This window comes from Oryctolagus cuniculus, chromosome 17 (genome assembly GCF_964237555.1).
Source record: "Oryctolagus cuniculus chromosome 17, mOryCun1.1, whole genome shotgun sequence".
NCBI lineage: Eukaryota > Metazoa > Chordata > Mammalia > Lagomorpha > Leporidae > Oryctolagus > Oryctolagus cuniculus.
The window spans coordinates 66567734-66584062 of record NC_091448.1 but is presented as its reverse complement, the minus strand read 5'-3'; the positions used below and the strand labels follow the sequence as shown (position 1 = coordinate 66584062).

Genomic DNA, 16329 nt, shown 5'->3' with positions numbered 1-16329 from the left:
ACCAGTGGACCTCAGAATACCGGAGTCATGTAAAGTACAGAAAACTGATATCTAAACTATAAAGTGATTTGCCTGTCATTACAACATAAGGACTGCCATGACAGAGATGATCTCCTTAATAAAACTTAATAAAAAACTCACAATTCAACTGTGCTGCTCAGTAACTTGCAGCAAGTCCTTTTGAGCAGAAACACATAAAGTCATTTAAGAATAATTACTGCTAGTGATTTGGACTGTACATTAAGAGCTCTGTGTTGTGGAAAGAAGCAGCCATCAAAGAAGGATGTACTTTTCTCTGACGGGAGGAGAGAACTTCCACTTTGCTCATGGTCTTGTCTAGATACTAATGGGGACTGTGGATTCAAATGCCTTCCACAGCCATGGCAGCTCATGGCAAGAGTCTTGGGTGGTCACTGACATCATACATAAGAATGTGTGACAACAGGAGTCACTGTGCACTAACTTCCCATGCAGGACCTCTGTCCTCACTGAGTTGTATTAGGAGAGTTAACTGTAAAACTTGTTCTCCAATAGTTTTTTTAAAATATTGTGTGTATGTGAGTGTGCAAATTGTTACAATCTTTGCATAATATAGAGTTGGTCTTCTGTGTATAAAGTTAACCAAAAACAAATCTTAATGGAGAATAGGACTGGGAATGGGAGAGAGAGGAGGAGGTGCAGTGGAAGTGGGGGTGGGAAGGCAGGTATGGTGAGAACAATCACTATATTCCCAAAGTTGTACTTATGAAATTTGTACTTACTAAATAAAAGTTTTTTTTAAAAAAAGTTCTGTGTTTTAGTTATAAATACTATAAAGAGTGGTAAATGATATATAAATGTAAAATTCTAATATATTTAAGATATATACACATTTATTAAATATTCCACATAAAATACTGCAGAATATATATATATCTTTTTCATTATCTTTCGCACATAATTTGATTCTATAGAAATTAACTGAATTCCAGTTAGAATGATTATGTGGTGAAAGTTAACCTAAATCTTTAGACTACATTTGCAAATCAAAGATAGGTTTCTGGGGCTTGGCATTGTGGCAGAGTGGGTTAAGCAGCCCTGTGCAATGCCAGCAAACCACCTGGGCATCGGTTCCAGTCCTGGTTGCTCCACCTCTGATTCAGCTCCCTTCTATTGTGCCTGGGAAAGCAGTGGAAGGTGGCTCAAGTCTATGTGCCCCTGCACCCTTGTGAAAGACCCAGAGTGCCGGGCTCCTGGCTATGACCTGGCCTAGCCCCCACCCATGTGGCCATTAGGAGAACAAACAAGCGAATATACAATCTCTTCATCTTTGTCTCTCTGAAACTCTGCCTTTCAATTAACCAAATTTTTTTAAAGATATATTTATTTATTTAAAAGTCAGAGTTACACAGAGAGAGGAGAAGAAGAAAGAGAGAGAGAGGTCTTCCATCCGATGGTTCACTCCCCAATCGGCTCCAACAGCCAGAGCTGTGCCAATCTGAAGCCAGGAGCTTCTTCCGGGTCTCCCACAGGGCTGCAGGAGCTCAAAGACTTGGGCCATCTTCCACTGCATTCCCAGGCCACAGCAAAGAGCTGGATGGGAAGTGGAACAGCCGGGTCTTGAACTGGTGCCCATGTGGGATGCCAGTGCTTCAGGCCAGTGCGTTAATCTGCTGCGCCACAGTGCCTGCCCCAAATAAATATTTTTTTAAATAGCTTCTTATAAAATTCTCAAAGTCAGATTTGAACAAAGGGTACTTCCTAAGCTGGGGCTCTGCTTACACATTGGCTTGTAACAGAAAAGGTATTGGCATTCCCGCCAGCACAGGCAGCACTGGGAGGAAGAAGCGTGCAAGCCGAGAGCAGGAACCTCGAGGTCGACAGCAGTGGAGATGTATGACGACAAGATTCGTTAAGGTCACCACTTCTCTAACTTTATGGATGCCACCTGAGGCTTCAGAGTGGGGTTCAAGATACCCACACAGGAAGGGGTGTCCAAAAAGCTTATGAAGATGCATATTATGAACAAAACGGTGCATGGACTCCCAAGGCGTCTCGCACCCAAGTAAGCTTATCTTTTCCTTTCATTTGCCCACAAACCATCGAAAGCCCTCCCTTGCCCAAGGACTTCCTGTTTAGGCAGGTACTGGTATTTGTTCCTTTGTTTCATCTCATTAGAGCGAGAAAGGCCAAGCTGTGTCCTCTGTGACACTGGCCTGGGTCTCCTGGCCCCTCCTTCCCGGTGCTCTCCTCAGCCTGATGGTGATGCCTCAGGGAGGTGGCCTGGGAAACCATCCGCTGAACTGTCATTCGGAAGTGGTTTACCTGGGTGATGCCTCCAACTATCACTCCCCATCAACTCCCCCCACACACTCCACCTTCCTCTCAATGTTTCTGTGTGTGGTAAATACAGGGGAAAGTGGACGTTTGATCCTGTGGAACAAGGAACCCTATTCTCCGTCTCCACCTGTGCTTGCTTAGGTTAACACAGGACCAACCAGATTAAAAACAGAAACAAAACTGGGAAGATCTCCCTGTTGGCCTGAGTGCAAGAATGCACAACGCATTACCGGCACAGGATAGGTCCTGGAAGGTGCTGAGAATGGCCACAGTGTCTGTTCCTGAAATGCATTCCTGCCCAGAAGCCTGGGGGACAGCAAGTGACCGTTCCCCCCACTCCTGCAGGTCACCCTGTGATATGCTGCATTCCGTTCACATTCTACAGTCAGCACCCACATTCTATCAGGCCCTCCAGACTTCACCCCCTTTAAAGATAACACAAGGTTCTGCAGGTTGGGCAAATAAAAACACTCAAGAAAGTATACGTAACAGCTCCACCTACGACCATTAATGGTACAACGAAGTCCCTTCTCTTGGTTAGAGATGCAGCTTGTCCCCCAAATGACAGCAGTGGGATGTACACAGTCTAAAACAGAAGAGCGAGAGGTGCAGCATTGCGAGCTCAGCTCAGTGGCTGGGCTCCGCGTGGGAGCACCTGCCACATACCGTCAGGAATGCCTAAGCAACGAACAATCTCACAGCATTACTTGCCCTCCCTTGATGTAGTCAAGGAAAGAAACTTCCGTTTCTACCAAGAAGGAGAGTAACGTTACCTGGAAAAGAAACCCAGAATTAGCTCTAGCAGAACTAACTGTAACCCCGAAGGACATTTTTCCCCTAAATGACACAGAGAAAACCCTACTTCCTAGCATTTGGAAAAAGCACTAAATACATGATAGTTTATTAAAATCTGCTAGGACTGACTGCTCTTACGTTGAAAATTAGCAGAAGAGACTGGACCAGAAAAGAAGAAAAAATTAACTCCTTTCTATGACCAGTTTTCTCGCTTTGAAGAACAGCTTGAAAATTGTCTAAGAGGACACTGTGCTCCTTCTGATTTTAGATCAAAGGGGAGACGAAAGGGCGCTGGAAAATGGTTCAAACTGAAAACCCAGAGTCAGTGAGCCACCCTGCAGAGGGAGGGGCCCGACGCTTCTGACTCAGCTCTGTGCACGATCATCTTCCCTGCGGGTGTCCTGCCTCTCGGGAATCCTTACACAGGAATGCAGAGAAAACTCAGATTTTGCCTCTCCAACGGAAAGTTAATCTCAGGGGGAAAATTTCAGTATTTTTTTACTCAATAAGAAGATTTCTTTTTTTTTAACACTATTTTCAGATACATTCATCTTTGCACCCTACTGCACTGATTTAGCGCAGCATCCATTCCCACAGTTGTAACGCTTAATGCATTATCAACAAGCACCTTCACACCCGTAAAATAAATCTACTTAACAGTTAAGGGAAACATTAAGGGTATGGTCTTTCTACCTTTTTTAAAAAATTTTATTTGACAGATATAGTTAGACAGAGAGAGACAGAGAAAAAGGTCTTCCTTCCGTTGTTCACCCCCCACCACAATGGCAGCAACAGCCGGAGCTACGCTGATCTGAAGCCAGGAGTCAGGCGCTTCTTCCTGGTCTCCCATGTGGTGCAGGGCCCAAGTACTTGGGCCATCCTCCATTGCCCTCCCAGGCCACAGCAGAGAGCTGGACTGGAAGAGGAGCAACCAGAACTAGAACCTGGTGCCCATATGGGATGCTTGCACCACAGGCAGAGGATTATCCAAGTGAGCCATGGCGCCGGCCCCAGGTCTTTCTAAATATGACTTGAACTTTTCCATGTCTGCCTGATTCTCTGTACTCTGACTCCACTGAAGAACACATGAGCTTCCCTCCAGGAACTCAGCCCACAGGAGGACCTGCAGGAAGCCAGGCCACCAGCCCCAGCGGGTGTGCTCCCCTGTGATCACTCCCTAGGCAGGCGACTCCTGTGTCATGTTCACAGTGCAATCCTACGTGAAACAAAGCCCCAGTCTTACTTGTTTCCAGCCTGATTTAAAATGTCCACTTGGGCTTTATTCATTAATTTTAATGTTTAATGGGTAACACAAAAATTGACTTACTGTTCCAGAATTCGTATACTTTTTCTTTTTTCCTTTCTTTTTGGGATTCACCACCTAAAAAAACAGATGAAACAATTCAAACCCGTTAGGTAATTTTGAAGACGGTAGTTTAATCGGCTGCCTTGGCGTCTGGTGCAGGTATTGCTTTACAAATGCTTTGAGGACTCCTGGCCAGTTATCTGGGCACTGCTTCTTTGCACACTTGCTGGGGAGACTCGGGAAAGAGAGCTTCGTTTGTCAGAGGTACTCTCCTCACTCACTTGATGCACTGAGTATCTTTTACCATCTGCTTCTTGGGAACAGGTTGTTAACATCCAAGGCCCACAATAATTATTATTACTTTCTAGAAAATTTAAAGTGATGCATATCTAAGAAATGTAGCTTGTTAGAATTAAATACCCTAACACAACAGATCACCCAACGTGTGAATATCTAAGAGGTTTACCAACCTATCAATTGCTTCATCATGTTAGTAATTTCCACAGAATGCCCATGCTACCTAGTAGGTAGTCTATTTTATTGACACAAGACTGATTTTTTTTTTTTGACCATTGGTTTCGCGAAGAAGTATCAATGCAGTATCAATGCACTCCTACATTTGAACAAAATTGAAGGCACCAAGGAACAAGAGAGTGCCACCTGTCAATCTCACAGGATCAATAAAATACAGCAGTGCCTTAAGAGGCTCTGCCAGCTCTTCTCAATCCACAGCATGGGGACAGCACTTGACCGGGAAAGAAAGATGAAAGACTTTATGAGTAAGTACTATTTGAGCCAGAATTTATTAACGTAAACCAGGGTTCCAATAAAAATGAAATGAACAAAGACAGCAGTCTAGAAAGGGTTTGACTGAAACAGAGGTCACAGACAAACAGATTCAAAATGAGTCTGAAAAAGTGAGCGGGAGCCATGTTGAGGAGATCCTAAATATCAGAGCGCAGGGTTGGGACGCTCTTCAACTGAGGTTTCAACCAGAGCACGGTCTACTCAGTCGACAGCACAGAGATCCACGTAGAGAAACTGGAGACAACAGTCAGGATTCTATTTCTAACCACCTCTGAAGAGGTAACGAGGCACTGGATAAAGCAGTGCCAGGAAGCCTGGCTCCCGAGGAGAACTCAGAAAACAGATTAAACTGGATTAGGACCACCACTACAGAGGGCCTATGTCAGCTGTACTTCATATGTCTGCCTCTCCCATTACACACTGACATTTTCTAGTCATCTTTGTATCCCCAGAGGGATACACAAAATATGGACTATGGAAGACATTTAGTAATTTTTACAAGTGTACAAATTAGTGTGTGGAATACTTAGTGCAGTAAGAAGGTGGTAGGTGAAGGAGACTCCTTCACTTTTAACTTAAAAGAGGCCAATTTTAATGTCCACTCGGCAGAGAAAGGTTATTATTCTTGACGAAACACTAATAATAATATTTTCCTTTGACCTCCACAAGTATTAAATTATAGGAACACAGCAATACCACAGCTCAAGGATGAACAGTGCTAAACTACGCCAGGTGTCCCAACACATGCTTGCTGATCAACTAGTGGAGTGCTTTAAGGCAGAAGTAACTACTGTGGACTTGCTTTAATAAATGGATTTTTTTAAGATTTATTTATTTCAAAGGCAGAGACATACAAAGTGAGGAAGAGACGGAAAAAGAGATCTCTTCACTAGTTCGTTCCCTAAGCCAGGAGCCAGGAACTCCATCCTGGTCTCCCATATGGGAAGTGGGCCCAAGTACTTGAGCCATCCTCTACTGCATTCCAGGCCCATTAGCAGGGAAGTGGATCAGAAGATCGGCAGGGACTTCACTGGCATTCCAAATAAGGGCGCCAGAGGTGTCACAAGCAGCAGCTCAATCCAGGGCCACACTGCAGGCCCCAGCATGATTTCTTATTGACTGTTCATGGCCTTGTCACTCCCTCTAGTTTGCACGTGAATGAGAGCGAAGGCACTCTGCAGATCACAGGCCACTGTGCAGTGCCACTGATCACAACTGAAGCACATTCTCTTTTCTTATTAGGGAAGTTTTGGTGGGCAAGTTGGTAGGAAGACAAAATATAAAAGATGAAGCTTAAAAAATTAACATATCCATACTTAATTTTTAAAGTTTCACATGCAAAAATTCAAAATCACTCCAGATTTAAAAGGCCTTGGGACTTGAAGAGAAATAATATCATTTAGTCTAAGAAACAAGTTGGCTAAAGGAATTTAAATATTCTTAAAATCATATATTGTTGCTAAGTTAACCTGTGGCACTTATCCTTATCCTTTGCAAAATCCATATTTTTAAGACATAGAGTTACTGGAAGTGATTAAAATAAAATGCTTCTCACCTCGTATACATTGAATTGGGACTGCCCTCTAGAAAGTTCCCGGTAGCTTGTTGTAAATTCTCCAATGATATCGTGACTAAAAAGGAAAAAAGTATACATTAAGTCTAGTGATCGTGGAAAAAGCTTGCTATTATTATGCATGTAATAATTATTAACTCTAAGAGACGGATATATCATTGTCCTCTAATTGAAAATCATGTATATACAAGTCTTATTTTTATTAATATTCAGATGTGTAGTCCACCAAAATTCATTTTTACATAGGTATATTAGTATTAAGATCTGCAATCTCAAAAATATTATTTGTTATTAAAATAATTATTTAATAGGATGAAAATTGGAGACACTCCAATTTACTCATCAATGAAGTAATCAAAAATATACAGAAATCTTCAAACTTTCCTGTGGCTGGGGGTAATAAGACACCACTACAGAAAGAAATGACATGCTAGCGTGTCTAACAGTCACCAATCTGCTCTTTAATGACAGCAATTAACAAGTGTTTTGCTAGCACCAACCTGGTAATTCTAAACGTCATCACTACTTCTCGGGGGCCTTCTCAGTTTAGTGAGGAGGGGAAAGAAGTGAGTAAGCAGGGGTGAGTTCTCACTGAGGCTGACCCACGCTTGCATAAAATAAACGTTCAGCACTCAGCCGCAGGGAGAGGACTTCTATTCTACTCCTCTGGAGTCAACGTAATGCCCAATACTATGCTGAACACACAACGCTCTCTCCCTTTCTCTCTCTCTCTCTCCCCGAGGCTGGCAGGGTGGAAGAGGGCGCCCCGCCAGCCCCCAGCACCCCGCCCCACCACGACCCCCTCTACAGCTCGGCTGAGTCGCCTCGCCAAGAGCGAGTCTTGCAACCCGGGGCATTTTCTGGGGAGACGCCCAGTCTGAGGGCTGCTGGAACTGACGGGGAGGGACAGGCGTCCGGGACGGCCGGGTGAGCGGGTCCTGGCGGGGTGGGGGGCAGGGCCGCGAGGCTGGCAGGGTGGAGGAGGGCGCTCAGCGTAGCACCACCTCGAGGGGACAGGGAGGGCCGGCCCGGATGGCTAGGGCCGCTGGAAGTCTCGCAAGAGTACGAGCTGGGCCCCAGGGGCGCCTCCTGGCAGGGCATCCCGCTGCCCAGCGGAGGCCTGGCGACCAGGATGCCGGACCCGTCCCGTGAGCTGGCCCCGCTGCCCGGCCCAGGCGCGACGCCAACAGATGCTGCGGGGCTGGAGGCGGGCGACCCTCAGCCGGTAGCGGCCCGCGCGGTCCGCACCAGCCTCGACAGCCGCCGCCGTCGCCCACCCCGGCGCTCGCCGCTCGCCGCTCCAGGGCCTTACCGAGGCACTGCCCCACCGGCGTGCTGAACGGATTCCCCAGCAGGAACTCCATCTTGCACGGAAAGCGCGGCGGCGGACGGGGCGTCCAGTCTGCCCGCCCGGGTCTCCGCCGTCCCCAGCCGCGGTCCCGACCTGACTGACACTTGCCCCCGCCCCACCCTCAGGAACGCCGAGCCCCGGGCCCTTGACCACGCCCCCTTGTCGCGTCTCTATTGGGCAACGCCTACACAGCCCTCATCCGATTGGCCTTCGCCTCTACCTCAGTGAAGCTCCCACCCACCCCGCGGCGTCCGATTGGCCGGAGAGCGAGCTAGGTCGCTGGAGTCCCCGTCAGGCGTAGCGGCACCTCCCCTGGCCCGCCTCCGAAAGAGAGGCTTTGCGTGTTGATTCGTCCATATATCGGTCAAGCTAGAGAATCCTTAGTATTATTGGATAAAAGACGAGTCAATCACTTAAATAGGGACAGGGAGAGGAGGTGGATCTACGAAGATCCCCGCCCACAGAAAGTGCTGATTGGGTAAACGTTTGTTTTCTCTAAGCCTGGTTGGTGTGGTAGGATTTCCCCGCCCCGAGAACTGATCACGTGATGCGTCCACTTTCACCCAGGATGTCTACCTCTTAACTTCCCCTTAGCGACCAAGCGGCGGCGCTTGGTTCCCTAGCAACCGGGGGACGCTGTTGCTGCACAGACCCAGCCCGGAAGCCGGCGCCTGAGAGGAGAGGAGAGGAGACCCGGGGCGGACAGCGGGGAGAGAGGTCGGTCCACTAGTGTGCTCCCCAGATAACCTCAAAAGCCCAGGTCTCCCGCGTGGGCGGTGGGGCCGCGAGCACCTGAGCCGGCACCCGCCCCTTCCCAGGTGTGCATTGTTAGCAGGAAGCGGGAGCCAGGAGCTCCCGGGACTCGAACCCCGGCACCCCAGCACGAGACGTGGGTGCCCCAGCGGTGTCCTAAGGGCTGCCGAATCCCACGCCCACCTCTGCGAAGTGAGCTCACGGCTCCTGGGCCAGCCACCTCACGCTGGCTTCAGCCGGCCACATCACTTAGTCTTGGGCTTTCTTTGGGTGAGGAAGGAGAGGGTAAGGGCGCAGGGCCAGAAAAGATTTTTTTTTTATTTTTTTTATTTTTTTTTTAATTTTTTTATTTTATTTTTTTGACAGGCAGAGTGGACAGTGAGAGAGAGAGACAGAGAGAAAGGTCTTCCTTTGCCGTTGGTTCACCCTCCAATGGCCGCCGCGGCGGGTGCGCTGCGGCTGGCGCACCGCGCTGATCCGATGGCAGGAGCCAGGAGCCAGGTGCTTCTCCTGGTCTCCCATGGGGTGCAGGGCCCAAGCACCTGGGCCATCCTCCACTGCACTCCCTGGCCACAGCAGAGAGCTGGCCTGGAAGAGGGGCAACCGGGACAGAATCCGGCGCCCCGGCCGGGACTAGAACCCGGTGTGCCGGCGCCGCTAGGCGGAGGATTAGCCTAGTGAGCCGCGGCGCCGGCTAGATTTTTTTTTTAAAGATTTATTTTATTTCTTTGAAAGACAGAGTTAGAGGTAGAGCCAGAGAGAGGTCTCCCCTTCACTGGCCCACTCCCCAAATGACCACAACAGCCAGAGCTGCACCAATCCGAAGCCAGGAGCCAGGAGCTTCTTCCAGGTCTCCCACGCTGGTGCAGGGACTTGGGCCAGCTTCCACTGCTGTCCCAGGCCGTAGCAGAGAGCTTGGTTAGAAGAGGAGCAGCCGGGACTAGAACCGGCGTCCATATGAGATGCTGGCACATCAGGCCAGGGCATTAACCCGCTGCGCCACAGCGCCAGCCCCTTAAACCTTTCCATACACGGTGTGCTTGCTCTCCTGTCTGCTGATCATTCCTCCAGGTTCCGGCTGTCATCGTCAACCTCTGCACGTCCATGTGATCATTCTCCCTTGGCTTTGGCTGGGAATGCAGGGTCGTCCCTGTTAGTTACTCCGCTGTGTGACCTTGGCCAAGTACCTTCTTCCCCTCCACCGCGTATCTGAACCCTGTGCCGTGTCCCGGCCTGCAGAGCTGGCGTGTAATTCAATAGTGCGTGTGCGCAGAGTCCACGCAAACCCTGTTAGTGGCTGCTCCCCTCCTTAGTAATTCATGGGCACTGGGAACTGTGCGTCGCAGAGCCGATTGGCCCACGGTTCCTGTTTCCCAGGAAACTGCTGCACCTGCTTCCCGGCGAAGAGGCTCTTCAGGTCGCAGCGGCGTCGGACTCGAAGCTGCTGTCTCTGCCGCCTAACTCTGGGCTCACTGACGCCACTGACAGGCAAGTCGGCAGGGACCTGGCCTGGGTGGGGAATTACTGACTGTATCCCCACAGCACAGGGCTGTTCGGGCCTCATCCCTGACCTGGGACAGCTGTGAGAAACCTTGTGCACGGTGGCAGTGAGAGTGTCTGGAACCCTGGGTACAGCTGAGCCATGCTTAGAAAAATGGGTCCATTTCTTACCTGGAAACTGGGGTTCGTCCTATGTGTAAATCGAGTCCCCAGGGAGCTCTCAAGTGTGACCCCCACCTCGGTTGTCACCAACCTCACTCCTCTTGGGGTTCTCAGTACTGTAGCTGGAATGTGCTTCTTAGAATTATTAAAGTCCAGGGGCCGGCGCTGTGGTGCAGCAGGTTAACGCCCTGGCCTACAGTGCTGGCATCCCACATGGGTGCTGGTTCGAGACCCAGCTGCTCCACTTCCGATCCAGCTCCCTGCTAATGGCCTGGGGAAGCAGTAGAAGATGCCCAAGTGCTTGGGCCCCTGAACCCACGTGGGAGACCCATAAGAAGCTCCTGGCTCCTGGCTTCAGATCAGTGCAGCTCCAGCCATTACAACCATTTAGGGAATGAACCAGCAGATGGAAGACCTCTCTCTCTCTCTCTCTCTCTCTCTCTCTCTGTCTGCAACTCTGCCTCTGAAATAAATAATCTTTAAAAAATAATAATTATTAAAGTCTGGGCATGGGTGGCTTAACCAGGGCCCAGGGTAAGTAGCCACCCCTGGCTCCTGACTCCAGCCCCGCATCAATGCAGACCCTGGAGGCAACAGGGGAGGGCTCGAGTGCTTGGGTTCCTGCCACCCACGTGGGAGATCCAGATGGAGTTTTTAGCTCTTCTGGCTTTGGCCTCAGCACAGCTCAGCCCAGCCCTCACCGTCACAGGCATGTGACGGCTGTGCTGCTTCCGTGGGCAGAAGGTGGGATAGCAGTGGCACGTGTGGCCAGGGCCAGGTTGGGAGTGGAAGGTGCATACCTGCGTCAGGTGCATCCAGGCGGGGGGCGAGGAGGAAGAACCGGTGAGGACGCCCCCTGTCCCACCTCACAGGGCCTGTATTTGATTTCCAGCTCTGCTTCCCGACATCCCACACCCCAGAAGCAGGAGTGATGGTGCGAGTGGTTGAGTCCCTGCTGCCGGTGCGGGAGACCTGGATGGAGTTTAGGGCTCTTAGCTTCACCCTCTCACCCTGCCCACCCCCTCCATTGGGAGCACCTGCTTGCACTCGTGTCCCCCCCCCTGCCCTGCCCCCCGTCTCTGTTTCTGCTTGTCGAAAACAATTTTTTTAAGATTTATTTATTTATTTGAAAGGCAGAGTTAGAGAGAGAGAGAGGTCTTCCATCCACTGGTTCACTCCCCAATTGGCCGCAACGGCCAGGGCTGTGCTGATCCGAAGCCAGGAGCCAGGAGCTTCTTCCGGGTCTCCCACGCAGGTACAGGAGCCCAAGCACTTGGGCCATCTTCTGCTTTCCCAGGCCACAGCAGAGAGCTGGATCAGAAGTGGAGCAGCTGGGACTCGAACCAGTGCCCATATAGGATGCCGGCCACTGCAGGGGGTGGCTTTGCCCGCTATGCCACAGCGCCGACCCCCAAAAAGAAATGTAAGAGATCACAGAGACCTTAAGAGAAAGGGATGGGAAATGCCCACAGAAGGAGACACAGAACTCGCAAGGCCTGGACTCGGGCACGTTAAGGACTGAAAAGCCAGCAGGAGGAAGACAGTGTCTGTCTGTGTCAGTCTGTCTGTCCTGTGTGTACCCCCCAGCCCCCATCTTCCTCTCTCTGCCTCTGTGTCTGTTCCTCCTGTTCTTGGCTTCGCCCTGTGCCCGGCCAGGCCAGCTGTGGGGTCCCCACCTCTGCTGAGCACCCTCATCCCCAGTCCCGAGTCTCAGGAGGCAGGGACACGAGTGGGCAGCTTGGGTCAGTGCCTCACTGAGCACTGGACCTGCAGGGGACAAGGCAACTGTCAGCCGGCAACTTGACCGGGGCTGCCAATGGTTGGCACCAAGAGACCTGGACGGGGAGGCCTGGCACCAGGCCACAGCCCAGTGGGACCAGCTGTAGCTGTGGGGCCGAGAGATGGACCCCGGCAGGTGGCCCAGGTGCTTGCCAGGAGCACCCAGAGCTCCCTGGGGACACATGTACGGACCCTGAGGGGCAGCCCTCCGAGTTAAGACGCCGTCACAGGACCTGGCGTTGTGGGTTAAGCCGCCGCTTGTAATGCCCACATCTCATATTGGAGCACTGGTTCGAGTCCTGGCTGCTCCACTTCCCATCCAGCTCCCTGCTAATGCGCCTGAGAAACAACAGATGATGGCCCTAGTGCTTGGGAGACCTGGATGGAGTCCAGACTCCTGGCTTTGCCCTGGCCCAGCGCTGGCTGTTGTGGCCATTTGGGAAGTGAACTAGCAGATGGAGGATCTCTCTCTCCCTCCCTCTCTCCTCCCCCCTCCCCTCCTTCTCTCTCTGTCCTTCTTTTCAAAGAAAGAAATCTTGGGTTAAAAAAAAAAAAAAAACAACAGGAAACAGAGAGAAACCTTAAGAGAAGACCTCAGGGAGGGCCGGCGCTGTGGTGTAGCGGGTAACATGGCCGCCTGCAGTGCCCGCATCCCTTAGGGGCGCTGGTTTGAGGCCTGGCTGCTCCTCTTCCAATCCAGCTCTCTGCTGTGGCCTGGGAAAGCAGTAGAAGATGGCCCAAGTGCTTGGATCCCTGCATGCCGATGGGAGACCCGAAAGAAGCTCCTGGCTCTGGATTGGCCCAGGTGTGACCATTGCAGCCATATAGGGATTGAACCAGTGGATGGAAGACACCTCTCTCTCTCTCTCTCTCTCGGTCTTTAACTGTGCCTCTCAAATAAATATTTAAAAAAATAAAAGCAAGGGAGACCTCAGCAGTGCCTGTCCCCCGACGGAGGAGGGGTGCGGGGCCTCAGGAGGGCGGGGCCTCAGGAGGGCGTGGCGCTGTCTTGCAGGGAACATGAGCCGGCTGCACAACTCCATAGAGCCGCGCGTGATGGACGACGAGATGCTGAAGCTGGCCGTGAGCGAGCAGGGGCCTCGCGAGGAGGCCGGGCAGCTGGCCAAACAGGAGGGCATCCTCTTCAAAGATGTCCTGACCCTGCGGCTGGACTTCCAGAGTGCGTGTCCATGTCCCCTGGTCCCCCCGCCCGGGAGCAGCCCCCTCGCCCCCCCCCCAGGAACCCACTGCGGGTCCCAGCACGGATGCGCTGAGGACGCCATACTTAGTGCCGTCGTCGTGTGACTGTCCACAGCGCCCCTGACCTGATTGAGAACAGAACAGATTAGAAACCCGTCCCGCTGCCAGTCTAAGCCCCGAGGGGACCCCACACTGGTGTCTGCAGCAGGGAGCTCCCAGCAGGTAGAAGCTTGGGGTCCTATGCAGCCGGCAGCTGGAGATAGGAAGCAGGGGCCCAGTAGCCTTGGTGGGGGGTGGGGGCGGGGTGGCTGAAGAAAGGGCAGGGAAGCAGGAGGGCGCAGGGCGCCTGAGGCCGAGAGGCAGCCCGTGGACGATGGGGCTGGGGACAGGTGGATCCCTCCCGCCTCGCGTCCCCAGCGGTGGAATGGGCGCCTGCAGCTCCCGACGGGAGACAGCCCTGCCGGGCAGAGCGAGGGCGTTTCGAGAGGAAGTGGGGAGAGCTTTGCGGGGATCCTGAACCCCCCGTGCTTTGTGCACCTGCTCTGATCCTCATCCCTGCTCCGTCTTGAGCCCTCCAGGCTGCCCAGGCGACCAGCCAGCAACAAGGAGGGAGCGGGATTCCCTGGTGGGCAAGACGGGGTGTGGTCCAGGCCGGCCTTAATTAAGAAGCCTGTGGCTGACCGCCCCTCCCCCGTCCTGGGTGCTCAGCCTTCGCCGCCAGGGCACCTAGCTTCTTCCTCCAGGGCAGGGCAAGAGAAGGTGAGGCGTCTCGGTGCCGCCGTGCGCCGGCCCAGAAGCCCACGCGCCTCTCTCCTCTGGTCTTTGTAGACATCCTGCACATTGACAACCTCTGGCAGTTCGAGAACCTGCGCAAGCTGCAGCTGGACAACAACATCATCGAGAGGATCGAGGGCCTGGAAAACCTCGTCCACCTGGTCTGGCTGGGTGAGGCCCCTTCTGCGCATGCGTCTGCTCCCGCCCACCTGCCAAGGTTGTGCCGCGCCCCGCCCCGCCTCCCCGCCTCTGCCCCCCACCCCGGGAGACGGCACTCTCACACTTGACCCTCAGCTACCTGGGCACGGTCCTTAGCCTGGGCACGGCTGCTGTCTTTCAAAAGACCCGGGATCCACACTGGACAGAGCACAGCACAGACGGGCCATTCTGCTGCCGCCCGCCGGCCTCTCAGGCTGGGCGGGGCGCTCAGGGGGCTGCTACAGACTCCTCCCCTTCAATTTCCACTCGGATTGACAGGTAGCCACTGACTGGCAGGGCCCCGGGAGCAAAGCAGCAATAGTCATCACAGAAGCCGGTGGGCCTGTGCGTGGGCTCCGTGAGCTCCGTGACCCCACACAAGCACCCAGCACCCCCACTGTGCAGATAAGCAAACAGAGGTCACAGTGCCTAAGAGCGACATGGGCTCTGGCCCTCCCTGCCCAGGCCTGGGTGGGGAGGATGAGGCCGTTTGGATGAACAGGGGCCATGCACTGGCCTCCCAGGGGCATCTGGTGAGGGGCAGGTAGGCACCCAACAGGGAGAAAAGGATGGGCCTGCTGCGTTCCCACAACAACCCTAGGATACAGGTGCCTGGTACAGTCTACGCAAGAGGAGCCAAGGCTCAGAGAGGCCAAGGCGCGTGCCCAGAGCCAAGGACCAAGCAGTAGCAGTGCTGGGACTCGGACCCACACCAGTCTGACCCCAAAGCCCATGTTCTTCCCGCCCCCAGCACACACACACACACACACACACACACACCCCTTACCCAGCATTCCTTACTGCTGATTCCTGGGCACGGTGGCCTGTCCACACCATCAGGAGGCCTCTCTCTCTCTAGCCAGCCCTGAGCCACCGCCCCCACCCAAGGCCACCCTGCACGGGCCATCTGAATGCCACTGTTTTTTTTTTTTTTTTTCCTTTTAAAGTTTCATTGAGAGCTTCCATCTACAAGTTCTGCACCCCCCAGCACAGCGTCAGGGGCCGGGCTGGGCCAAAGCTAGGAGGCACGTGGGTGGCAGGAACCCACGGCAGGGACCTCCCAGGTCTGCATTTAGCAGGAAGCTGAGTCAGGACCAGAGCTGGGTGTGAAACCCAGGATCTCCACTGTGGGACGCGGGCATCTTAATTGGCACATTAGCCAGCAGCCCAGCCCCCACACCCACCCGGGACACAGGGCCGAGGGTGCCAGGTGTGCCTAGTGTCCTGCATCCTGGGATGCTCTGTGGGTAGCTTGGAATTGGCCACAGTGGGAGTATGGACACCCACCCATCCCCCGGAACTGAGAAAGAACCACAAAGCAGGGCTTCCCCCAACCCCTGCTGTTAAACACTCACCACGCGTTCTTAGGGGCTGGGCCAGGCCCCTCAAGAACAGAACCTGGGGGCGAATGTAGTGGTGCAGTAGGTGAAGCCACTGCCTGGGACACCAGCCTCCCACGTGAGAACCAGTTCTGCTCCACTTCCCATCCAGCTCCCTGCTAATGTGCCTTGGAAAGGCAGCAGAAGATGGCCCAAGTGCTTGGGCCTCTACCATGCAGCCCGAGCTGTTGCAGCCATTTGGGGAGTGAACCAGTGGATGCAGCCAGAGGCAGGCATCAAACACGTGATGTGGACATCTTAACCTGCATCTCTCTCTCTCTCTCTCTCTTAGATTTATTTAGGCAGAGAGAATCTTCCATGCATTGATTCATTCCCCAAACCAATCCAAAGCCAGGAGCTTCTTCTGGGTTCCCCAACAAGGTCTTGGAACATCTACTGTAGCAGAGAGCTCTATTGGAAGTGGAGCAGCCAG

The 16329-nt window shown here is 52.7% G+C and overlaps 1 protein-coding gene across 8 annotated transcripts in view; it reads left to right on the top strand.

The window, feature by feature from the left end:
- The window catches only part of LOC138843228 (dynein regulatory complex subunit 3-like), a 65200-nt gene that overhangs the window by 22889 nt on the left and 25982 nt on the right, over positions 1 to 16329 (top strand). For 2 of the 8 annotated variants that reach the window (XM_070061710.1, XM_070061709.1), the window contains 3 exons: positions 10282 to 10392; positions 13361 to 13525; positions 14374 to 14490. In XM_070061710.1, coding sequence (XP_069917811.1) covers positions 10282 to 10392; positions 13361 to 13525; positions 14374 to 14490 — 393 coding nt within the window. Of the gene's footprint in view, positions 1 to 8476; positions 8630 to 8722; positions 8869 to 10281; positions 10393 to 13045; positions 13151 to 13360; positions 13526 to 14373; positions 14491 to 16329 lie in introns of those variants that run through there. The other 6 variants (XM_070061713.1, XM_070061715.1, XM_070061714.1 and 3 more) reach the window with 6 other exon arrangements.